Here is a 12,123-nt window from a genome sequence, read left to right on the forward strand (position 1 = left end):
ATTTCAATAAATATTAAGACCAAAAAAATACCTTTTGGCACATGACATAGTGCAGAATCGTTTTGAACGTAGGAACTCATTAGCATATCCCATCTTCCCACAAAATTCACACTTGAGCAACTCGCTGTCCATTTCCTCTAATCCCTCTAAAAGAAAAAAGAAGAAAAAATTTCAAATATAACTGTGTTTTGTGAGACTTCAAGAGCAGGCAGCCTTGACCGCAAGCTGAGGTGCCCCGGCCGGATGAACGGCTCCACAGACCAGCCACACCGTTCTCATCCTCCTGCCCACGCGCCTGTCTAGATGAATAACCGTCACATTTTTAATGTGATGTTCATTTACATGAAATCAATTTAAGGGTTTTTTTATACACATTTTTGTATAACTTGGATTTTAGACTTAGCCATAGACCACCCTATCTGGAAGACCCTTAAGGATCACCACTATGGACTACTCTTAGAGAAGCACTCCTCATGAGTACACATGGCAGGGCAGCTAGGTGGCACAGTGGATAGAGCACCGGCCCTGGGGTCAGGAGGACCTGAGTTCAAATCTGGTCTCAGACTAGATACATGACACTTACTAGCTGTGTGACCCTGGGCAAGTCACTTAACCCTACTGCCTAGCAAAAAAAAAAAAACCAACCACCAAAAAACCAACCCCCCCCCCAAAATCAGAATTGGCCAAGTAGCAGCTAATGACTCTTTTCTTGCATGTTCATATTCATAAACCACACAAATCTGCACTAAGATTATTCCTCTGGTTAATACGGTTTTCACTGTGAATGCCAAATGGGCTCTTTCTGTGTTGTCCATTTTAACAAAGCTTAGTATAATGATAAACTCTCATTTAGATATTTTGAGATGATATTAGGGAGCCTGAAACGTAGAGATAGGGATGATATGTGCTCATTAAGAAGCTTGCCAGCCACTTACATCATGGTGTCACTGGTGAGACAGATGGTAAAATATTAAAGCAAGTGAAAGACAGCAAGAATGGCTAAAAGAATATTGAACAACAACACGCAGTTCCAAGAAACACAGTATTCTGGATGAGCTAACCAAAAGAAAACTACACTAAAAAGCAGTTTAAAGTCCATGCAAAACTTATTGCTGTAACAGTAATGAGAAAATCTTTCTTCAATTAGTAAATCTGAGAAAGAGCTCTGCCCAGGGCTACAGAGGGCCAGCAGTCCAGACCAGGCCTTTGTCCTTGGTCTTGCTCCCAGGTGACTGGGCTGCGTAGGCCTCAGGGCTTCCCCCTCAGCTGGGATGACAAGAGGCAGCCCAGAGACTTGGACCTTCCCCCAAGTCAACCCCCACCGTATCCCTCTCAACCACAACCACCAGTGACTGAGGGTGACGCCAAGGCTAATGAACTTTCTCTGTGACCAGGTGGACACTACTAAAGGCCCTTTGTTGCAGAGTACTGGCTCACCACAGCATCATTACACAGACAACAGTTCAGAATAGAATTCATGATTGCCAAACTCTAATAAAAAAAAATGGTGAGTGGGGAGAGGAAAAATCAACTGATAGTTCTGACATTTAAAAAATAACATCCTTCAAATTACCTTAAGAGTCAAAGAAAACAGAAAAAGAATGTCATTTTACAGCTCGTAATGATTAACTAGCAATACTGAATAAAATAAACAAAAAAATTAAACTTCAAAAATACAAGACACGACACATCCTATCAACAATCCTGACCACTGAAGGAGCCTCCTGACCACAGGAAAAAAAGGTGCTGAGGGAGAGGGTATGAAACGAATTTTGTAACAAAGTTAAAGGAAAGGAGGAGAGTCTAAACTTGAGATATTCATCACCCCTCTCCCTGCTTCATGCCTAGGTAAAGCCAAGGTTGAAACCTAAGACAGTACCAGAAACTACCTGAATTTTAACAAGTGTGCCTATATGCCTATCAAGAATGTTTTGACAGATGAGCAAACCAGAGATTTCATCAGGGAGAGTACTCCCTTGCCTGATATGGATCACAAGCCCTCTATATCTGATCCAATATTATTTTTGTCCATATTTCCTAATAAATCCTCCACAAATGTTCTACTCGGCATGCTGAAGCCCTTCCTTGCTCCTTCATGTCACAGGGTACAGCAATCTCTCAGGCTACCCATCTCCTTTCCACTGTGGTACTATCCTGAATGCTGAGGCAATGTGGCAGAGCAGAAAGAAAACTGGGTTTGAAATAGGAGACTGTGTATTCAAGGTGAGTCCTGGCTCTGCTACTGTGCACCTGTGCAACCCTCGTTGGGGCCCCCATCTGTTGGCCTGTAGAATGAGGTATTTCGACTAAAGGGGCTCTAAGGCCCCTTCCAGATGTAAGGCTGAGAAGCTCTAGTCTACCTTCTACACTTCAGGCCACGGAGCACAGACATACGAGAAACATGCTACAGATGCTGAGCATTTTAGTTCTCTGGAGACCACGGCCTTCACCACAGCATCCCCAAGAGATGGGCTTCTGAAGGAATGAGTGGTTTAGAATCCCTGACAACACTGTGCCCTGGTCCCACGGTTTTCCATTCCAATCTTCTCTTGCTCCTTCCCCCACTCTCCTATGGACACAGCTCATGGCCCATGCACAGGGCCTCTCCAAAATATACTCATAAAGGATGAACTCAGGTGCACAGCATCCAAGCCATGCATGTTCTCATCTGCTGTTCCAGGATCCCACTTAAGCCAGATTCTTTAGTACTACAGTGTATTTCACCAAAGCTCTGCCCTACATCAGAGGCTGAATGTAATTAATACAGTAGGTCAGCAGGTGTAGCTGAGCAGTGGAACTTCAGGTCCATGCCTCATAACCACTGACCATCTTCTTGCCTCTCTCTTACGCTGCTATGATGAAAGCACTCCGTGAGCCTCAAAGCCATATGTTAACATGGGCTTCTATTTCCACCTTTTAATAAAAGCATTGGGGGAACTTTATTAACACAGCGGATGTTTCTCCTGCCTGGATATTAGGCAGCACATCTCCAATCACGCTAGCCAACACATCAATGTTCATGTGGTTTGTTTTCTTTCTGAGAAAGAAAAGCAAAATGAAGACCTGAAGACTCACTCAGACAAGTTGTCACATGCACATACTGTACATCAAAATCACTGAGACCACATCAAGAAGCAGCTTCAGGGACAAATCTGTCCAGCAGTCTGAGCACTGGTGTCAAGCCAAGTGTGCTGGATGGTTCACCAAAGGTGTTCACCAATGACATGAAAGATATCTCGCACAGAATGGGTGGTTCTGGCTGAAGAATAGCATTGCACTAAGCTAGGAAGAAGACCCCCGCCCCCAAACAAAACTAAAGAATAGAGGCAATGTCACGGTTTCTTTGTGAGGTCATGATCACACACCACAGATCTAAAGCTGCAAAGGGCCTCATGGACGACACAAATGGCAAAGGAAGGTGGTCCATGGGGGGAGCACCCTAATACAAAAAAGGATCCACGGTTTAATTTCTCATCTAAAAGTACTGAGAAGAGATAAATTCTAAAACCCCTCTTCTACCACCTGAATGGCACTGACTAATCTGATGGGCTACTTGCTAAGAAAAACTGAAATGACCCCCAGGCCTATGATCTGCTCCACTGCAGAGAAGGAGTGCCCAATCATTCTGTGCTAAGTACCTATTTTTCATTTCTCTCAAGAGACAAAGGTATGTGATACACAAGGAGTAGGGTCACAGAAATACAGAAATCAATCACTGTTTAGAAAACTGACTCGGAATTGACTTACACGTTACGTATTTTATGCACCTGGACTAACGGGATCTTCTTCCTCAGTGACACTCCTGCACACCCACCATAATCCTATAATTGCCATGTATTATTTCATAAATATGTTGAGCAGACATAATAATAAAAACCCAATGATTCCCATGTTTCACCTACTTGTATACACAAGAGAGCACATCAGAAACACAATGGAGTAGGAAAATGTTTGTGTACATACAGTAGTTACTTCAGGCACAGAAAGGACACACAAAGCATGTGGGATCTCAAACTGTTTCAGCACATTTATTTTTCCTATTTTTAATTCAAAATAAAAACTTCCTTAGCTAAAGTGCCTGACCCAAAGAGGGCATTCTAGTGATTGAAATAAAAATATCTTAAACTAGGCCCATAAGAAAAATTTATAAATCAAGGTTTCTAATAATACTATGCTAACCTTCCAGCTCATATAGGAAACCAAACTAGGACAATATTAAAAAGAAACAAAAGAATACTTTTTTTGGAAGGGTGGAATTTCATTTTTCTAAGATTTGTAAAGGGGGAAAATGCTAACTCTTGAATGAAACGAACTTTTCCAGAAGCTAGCCATTCACATACAGATGTATAATAAATGGATAATGCTACAGGTGAAACTGAAAAAAGTGAGCAATTTCAACCATTAAAGCAAAATATCATTTATCCCTCGTGGCACGCAACTCATCTTAATAACATGCTGTAATCTGCTTGTGCCCCCCAGGAGTGCAGCATTTATTTAGAAAGAGACACAAGCAACCCAGAGATTCTAAAATGACCAAAGGAAAGCTCTCCACTGAGGATGGATGGGAGCACATGGACAGAATGAAGAAGGAAGGAGCATGTTCACATGCAGTGATGGATGGAGCGTCCACCAAAGAAAGCCCAGATTCTTCAAAGCAACGACACCAGAGAGCAAAGGAACAATCTGAGAGGGAATGGACAGGCGTCAAATCCCAAAGGTCAAAAAGAAAAAAACCCACTGAAGACTTATTCTAAATGCAAGCTACAGACCTTCAGCAGCCATGTCTTCCATCTCGGTGTCCGATGAGTTATCAGCATGTTTTGTATTGTTCTGGAGCTCTGCCTGGACACACATGCCACTCATCACTGGGGTATCCAAAAGGGGCCTTTTTTTCACAGGCTGTTCTACTAGCAAAGATGAACGACTTACCTAACATAAGGGAGGAAAAAAAGAAGTAAGATATCTTTTGGTCAAATAAATAATTTCCCCAAATTTTGAATGATGTAAGAAAAGCTATTTAACTGTTCCTACCCTCTGATCCACAGATCCCACCACTACCTTTACACCCTGAGAAGGTTAAGGACAGAACAAAAAGGTCCAATAGGTCTGAAAATATTTACAGCACAATTATCTGTAATAGCAAAAAGATAGATAGAGCAGTACATGCTCACAAAGTGGATAATGGCAGAACAAATGGTGGCGTATGGATGGACTGGAAAATTACTGTCCCAAGGAAGGATAAACACAAATGATGAGAAGCATGGGAAGATTTGTATGAACTGACAGTAAAGAAGGCAGAACTAAAAGGACAGCATACAGAATACTACTACAATACTGTAAACAAGGATGAAAGCACTAGAATAGTGAAAGTCAGTCACATTCAGTGGCCAAGTGAGTGTGGGCTCTACATGACGGGGTTTGAGCCCTACTCCTTCCTTTATGAAGAGAAAACTCTAAGGGCTCAGACTTCATGCCTTGTTCAGGGAGGAAAGGAGAGGATGGGAGCTGTGTACTAGTAAACAAACAATCCAGCAAAACAAAAACACAACAATTTTTTAAAAGCTAATTTCCTCTTTCCATATCTAGAAATTGATTTGTAGTTTTATTCTTCCTGCTTTTAGACGAGGGAATATTCAAGACAGCTAGGGACCTGTGACCCCTGAAAGGTCAGAAGAGTGAGCACTCTAAACCCCAACTCTGCAGGAGACCCAGCCCAGGGTCTAGGCTGTCAATTGTCAACTGTCAATAAGAAGAGCAGTCTGCCTGAGACAGAGCAGCAGTAGCAAAGATGAGGCCTCATCCACCCATCAACTACTCTGTATTTGGAATCGAACTTAGAAAATGCTAGGTAAAAACTCCAGATATGGGTGCCATGTGCTCTCAAGGTTTGGGAATGTTTCTACTACTGTTCCTGCTACATCTTCACAGTAAATATTTCTCTGAAAAACCTAGATGATTTGGGCTGGTTAAATCAAACTGGGGCACCATAACTGGTGGTTGATATTGGGGAAAACAGTCCAGAATGGGAGCTCAAGCTGAAGACTAGAGCTCAAGCTGAAGACTAGGGAAAAAAGACACCCCCCCCCAGCATTCTTTAGGGGTATTCCTAGAACCTTAAGAGGGAGATATAACCTTGCTCTAGGAACCCAACTTGTTTGTGCTCACGTAGGCTAGAAGAGTAAGTTCAATGCCTCGATACACTGATTATTTAAAAGAGGATCCTTCATCCAATCTGTATTAAAGATGCCATTCATTCATATATAAATGTTTCACTGCAACTTTTCCACTTAAAGATATAATATACTCCTAATCTCTTCTAATGATATTTGTGAAAAAATTATAATGGTTGAATTCAGAGGAAAATTATACTATTCTCATGTTAAATTTACTTACAGATCATTAAACTAGCTAAATAGGTAAAAAGTTCTTAAACGAACTGTACATTAACTTTAAAGGTTAAAGACTGTACTTCGTAATTCACTATTAAACTATCAAATTGCCAACATTTCAAAATGAACAAAACATAAGGAAGAAAAAATAAATTTGGTTTTGGAGGAAGGAAAGAAAAAGAAAAATAATGAAGTATAGAATGACACACCACAAAATCTTCAGTTGCCGAAAGTTTCAAATGTGTCTACTACATTAAAAAAGTCAGAAAACTGAATTAACATCTTGTAGATTTTCTTTTTTTTTTCTTTGGGGGGGGCAACTGGGGTTAAGTGACTTGCCCAAGGTTACACAGCTAGTAAGTGTCAAGTGTTTGGTCTGAGGCCACATTTGAACTCAGGTCCTCCTGACTTCAGGGCCGGTGCTCTATCCACCGTGCCACCTAGCTGCCCCCATCTTGTAGATTTTCAACAAAAGTGCAGATAAAAAGGATTTTACATCTAACCATCACTGCTTAGAAATGAAGTTAATTAAAACATGTCATTTTCAAATAAGTCAATTAGCTACTTACTTTTAAATTTCTGAAAAATCCAACAAGTGGAACAAACATGAAAATGTGACAAGTCTCCAGAGAACACCTACTCAAAGGATGTGACATTTGCACATTTAATCCTGGAAAGGATTTAAAGAAAACCCAACAGCCTTATACTCAAATACATTAACTGTGATATGATGGGCAGTCGATTTAAATACATAATGTTTCTTAAAAAGTTTGTGAAGTGATACTCTAGTTAGAAGGGGCTTCTGTAACTACTTAGAAGAAAGATAAAATATGACATTTGAGATACATAAGGAAACTACTCAAAATTTACAAAAGTAACTGCCAGACCACAGAGGAGAAATGGTCAAAAGATATAAAATAGATAATTTTTCAAAAGAACTATCAACTGTCAATAATTACTTGAAAAAGTGCTCAACATCACTAATGATCAGATATCAATTAAAACAACATGAAGACACTATAATTACAACATTGCAGTATTTACACACAGCTGTAATATCTGCAGAGCACTTTACAAGCATCATCTCATCTTATCCTCATAACCACCTCTGCATGTAGATGCTATTGGTATCTCCATTTTGCACATGAGGAAACTGAAGCAGATAAAGGTTAAGTAACTTGCCCAGGCTCACAAACTTGGCAGTAAGTGTCTGAGGCAGGACTTGAATTTATCTATTACCCCTTTTATCTCATAGCAATCAAACTGGCAAGAAGAGCCCAATAAGGCACTGTGGAAAAACAAGCATAGTAATATATTGGAAAACAGGCTGGCAGTATGAAATGAAGGTCACAAAACGAACACCACTTGACCAAACAGTTTCAGTACTGGGGACACAAATGATCTCTTCAAAGACTATTAAAAAACAGAAACCCAACACTAACCCCGATGTTCCACAATGGGAGACTGGTCCAGTAAATCGTGGCAGCGTGTGAATGGAGTGGATACTGTAGGGCAGCTGAGACCAAATCTCTCCTCTCCTTCTTCCTTTCTCTGGGCCTCAGTTTCCTCATTTGCACAAAATGAGGGTTTGGACTAGATAGTCTGCTAAGTCCCTTCTGATTGCATCTCTAAAGTTTGTATTTTATTCTCTAAGTCAGTGGCATGGACCACCAAGGAGGTCTTGGATAGACCTAGGGAGGGAGGAAGTGGTCTATGAATGTGGATGGAAAAAAAGCTTTATTTTCACTAACCTCTAACTAAAATTGAGCACTTCCTTCAGATATGAATTTTTTTTTTTAAACCATGATTCCGGAAAAGGCTCTAGCCCTGGCTTCCCCAGACTGCCAGGGAATCTTGGCATAGTCAGACTTCAGCCAGCCTTAAGCCCAAGGATGCTTCAGAAACTACATGGCCAGAGTAGGAGCCAACATTTTAACTTTCTTTAAGAACTTTTCTGACTTAAAGTTGAGATTTTTAAAAGAACAGGAATCCTGATAAAACCACTTGTTAGATAGGAACTAGAAATCCATACCATCCACATTTTCAGAGTCACCAGCAGGTTAGGCACGGGGCAGGAATAATCACACTAGGCCCCTCTCAAAGCGCCAGACTGCTTAGGTGTGGAAACATGACGACACACATATAACCTAAAGCACACTGCTTGCTGTGTGAGGGGAGGGGGCAGAGAGAGAGAGGAAGGAAAAAAAATTTGGATCTCAAAATTTTACCAAAATGAATGCAGAGTGTTTAGGAAACTACATTGTTTATAATGTGAACACTTCTTAACCATCATTTCAGGTACCTTAAGGTATAGTAAGAAAAAAAGAGTTGTTAGTTTGGGTAAATTTCTGGTTATTTTTCCCTAAAAATTAGGAAAAGTAAAGGAATTTTCATTTTCAAGACAGAGAAAATTTCTGAATTTGTTTCTGTGTTGGTTCAGTCCAACAAACGACTGTGCATTTAATGAACATAACTTCATTGGCATAAAAAAGAATCCTACATAAATGCTTGAAAAAAATTTAATTTCAGAATTCTTCTTAAAGAGTGGTAATAAACAGGTTTTTTAAATCTATGAAATTATCACTAGATTTGACCTTTTCGAATACACATGACCAAAAATATAAACTTCTCCAGCACTTACAGGGAATGGCTCCAAGCCCTCTTGAATCACAAAGCCCTCGATAACGTGGGTCAAGATTTGCGGTTTCACAATAGCCTGGGGAGGTCTGTTTTCTACATTAGGAATGCTGCTGGGCAGAGACGTGCCATGGCTCCGTGTGGCAGCGGCTGGAAGCAGAAGTGGAGGCGGGGGGACAGAGGCGTGGGGAGGGTCTGTCGGGGACTTAATCACAGATGCGCTGACTGATGCCACTGCAGGGAGATCCACTTGGTCTGAAAAAAACAAGGTCAGTTGTTTCTGTGTTTCAAGGTCAGACTATTTTTAAAGACACAGAAGGAAGGAAGCATCAGTTACAACACTCAGCCCTGTGTCTCTACCAGCCGTCCGGAGGGATCTTCTCAAACGGCCTACTCTGTGAAGCTGCAGGAGACGTGAAGTCTGCCCGTATGGCACATGTTCCACACGCGGCCACCAGCGTGGTGAAGGCGCTCTGGAAAGCACAGGAGGGGAGAGCTCAGGGAGAGCTCACAGGCAGTCCATGGGCAGCTACATCTGCTTCTGTCTGAGTTTGTCGTTACTGACCTAAGTCTCAGGCCCATGAGCACTGACCCCCTCCTCCCCAGGAATGCCAGTCTTTCACTCATTCATCATTCATTCATGGATGAACAGAAGCCAGAGCATAAGACAATGAAAAAGAGAGGAGCAAGATGATGTCTACAGGATCTGGGCAGAAGGCAAGTATGGAGGGAAGAGGCACCTCCAAGGGGCAAAGGGCCATGTAGTATCCTCCTAATGAGAACCATTCCAACAGCAGGGCCTTTCCCTCGCTGCAATATCTAATATTCCTGACTGTCTCTCATAGTCTCTCTCCTCCCACAAGCTCAAAGAAATCCCACTGTTTGGCTTCTTCCTTTACTCTGGTGACTGTTCTTTCTCTCACTCTACCAGCTAGCACCCCTTTTTTCCTCTTCTTTCCAGCCCTATACTGTCACTGTTCACCAAGATCCTGTCTGAGGCCACCACAGCTTCCACAATTAATCTCTATGCAGGCGACGACAAAATCAGCTGCCTTAAAGACCATCTCCACCTAGAGGAGACTGGCACCTCCAACTCAACATGCTCAAAACTCAAACGTACCTTCTCCCTAGAGCTGGCCCCTCCTTCTGATTGTCCCTACTATTCACCCAGTCTCTCAAGATCAAAACCCAGGCATCACTGTTGCCTTCTACCATTTCCCACAATGCTCACCAACTGGTTCCCGAGTCCTCTCCACCATCTCTGACACCCAGCCCTCCCTCCTCATGCAGCCTTCATCATCGTCTGCTCAGACTACAACAATCATCTCCTAATAAGCCTTCCTTCCAGACTCCTCAACCCACGAATGCCAAAGACAACTTAGAAGGTCACTGGGAAAAGTCTGTTTCTGCAGTGCTGAGAGAGAAGCAAGGTGCTCTCAGCTCCATGCCCCGAGCACAGCCTGGGGCAGGGCCTGCCTCCTGAGCTTCCAGCCCATAGACAGGGGGAATCCAGTGGCTGATCAAAGGGAGATTGCAGGGATCTCTTGGCCAGTGCTGAGGCAGGAATCTCTTGCTTTGTCTGTGCTTGGAGCTGGGTCACAGTTCTGGGTAGCGGTCCTGGGGCAAGGAAGAGTGCTGGCATGGTGGAGCTTGTAGTGGCTGTGGAGAGGAAACCTTCCTCACAGTTCCAGGACAGAAAGGAGTGCTTGTGGTCACTAACAGACCAGAGCACAGGCCAGGAAAGGAGTAAACACCTCGCCCCTTATCATATCACCTCGGAAGAACTAAAAATTTACAGGTCCCTACAAGTATCTCTGAAAACAGCTGTACAAACCCCCCAAAGCTTGGGACAGTACATTCTCCACATTGAAAGCAGACTCCTACCTTAACAAAAGAGTTTAAACTCAAGTAATCGGCCAGGATTATGAGCAAGCAGTACAAAAAGAGTCAGACTATATTATCTTACTTTGGTGACAAAGAAGATCAAAACATACAACCAGAAGAAAACAACAAAGTCAAAGCTCTTAAATCCAAAGCCTCCAAGAAAAATATGAAGCAGTCCCAGGCCTTGGAAGAGTTCAAGAGGGATTTTGAGAAGCAAGTAAGAGAAGCAGAGGAAAAACTGGGAAGAGAAATGAGAGTGATGCAAGAATATCATGAAAAACAAGTCAACAGCTTGCTAAAGGAGACCCAAAAAAATACTGAAGAAAATAACACCTTAGAAAATAGCCTAACCCAAGGCCGAGCTAATATAATAAAAATGACAATCCTACCTAAGCTAATTTACTTATTCAGTGCCATACCAATCAAACTACCAAGAAATTATTTTATAGAGTTAGAAAAAATAATAACAAGATTCATTTGGAAAAACAAAAGGTCCAGAATATCAAAGGAACTAATGAAAAGAAATGCAGGGCAACCTAGCAATTCCAGATCTTAAATTGTATTACAAAGCAACAATCATCAAAACTGCTTGGTACTGGCTAAGAAATAGGGAGGTGGATCAGTGGAATAGGTTAAATATGCAAGACACAGTAGTCAATGACTATAGTAATCTATTATTTGATAAACCCAAAGACCCCAGCTTCTGGGATAAGAACCCACTCTTTGAAAAAAACTGCTGGGAAAACTGGAAAAGAGTATGGCAGAAACTAGGCATAGACCCAAATCTCACACCATATACCAAATAAAGTAAAAATGGGTTCATGACTTAGATAAAAAGGCTGATACCATAAGTAAACTGGGAGAACAAGGAATAGTTTACCTATCAGATCTATGGAGAACAGAATTCATGACCAAACAGGACACAGAGAACACTATGAAAAGCAAAATGGATAATTTTGATTACATTAAATTGAAAAGGTTTTGCACAAACAAAGCCAATGCAACTAAGATTAGAAGGAAGGTAGAAAATTGGGAAAGAATTTTTACAACCAATCTCTCTGATAAAGTCCTCATTTCTAAAATATATAGAGAATTAAGACAAATTTATAAGAACACAAGCCATTCCCCAATTGATAAATGGTCAAAGGATATGAACAGACAGTTCTCAGATGAAGAAATTAAAGCCATCTATAGTCATATGAAAAAATGCTTT

The 12,123-nt window shown here is 41.5% G+C and overlaps 1 protein-coding gene across 7 annotated transcripts in view; it reads right to left on the reverse strand.

Moving 5' to 3' along the window:
* Positions 1 to 12,123, reverse strand: part of PHC3 (polyhomeotic homolog 3) — a 65,197-nt gene that overhangs the window by 9,171 nt on the left and 43,903 nt on the right. For all 7 annotated transcript variants that reach the window (XM_078147225.1, XM_020980276.2, XM_020980274.2 and 4 more), the window contains 3 exons: positions 9,031 to 9,281; positions 4,770 to 4,929; positions 32 to 146 (listed from right to left, as the gene is read on the reverse strand). In XM_078147225.1, coding sequence (XP_078003351.1) covers positions 32 to 146; positions 4,770 to 4,929; positions 9,031 to 9,281 — 526 coding nt within the window. The remainder of the gene's footprint in view (positions 1 to 31; positions 147 to 4,769; positions 4,930 to 9,030; positions 9,282 to 12,123) is intronic.

The sequence above is a fragment of the Phascolarctos cinereus genome, unplaced genomic scaffold (genome assembly GCF_003287225.1).
Source record: "Phascolarctos cinereus isolate Bilbo 61053 unplaced genomic scaffold, phaCin_HiC Scaffold_7;HRSCAF=346, whole genome shotgun sequence".
NCBI classification, from domain to species: Eukaryota; Metazoa; Chordata; class Mammalia; order Diprotodontia; family Phascolarctidae; genus Phascolarctos; species Phascolarctos cinereus.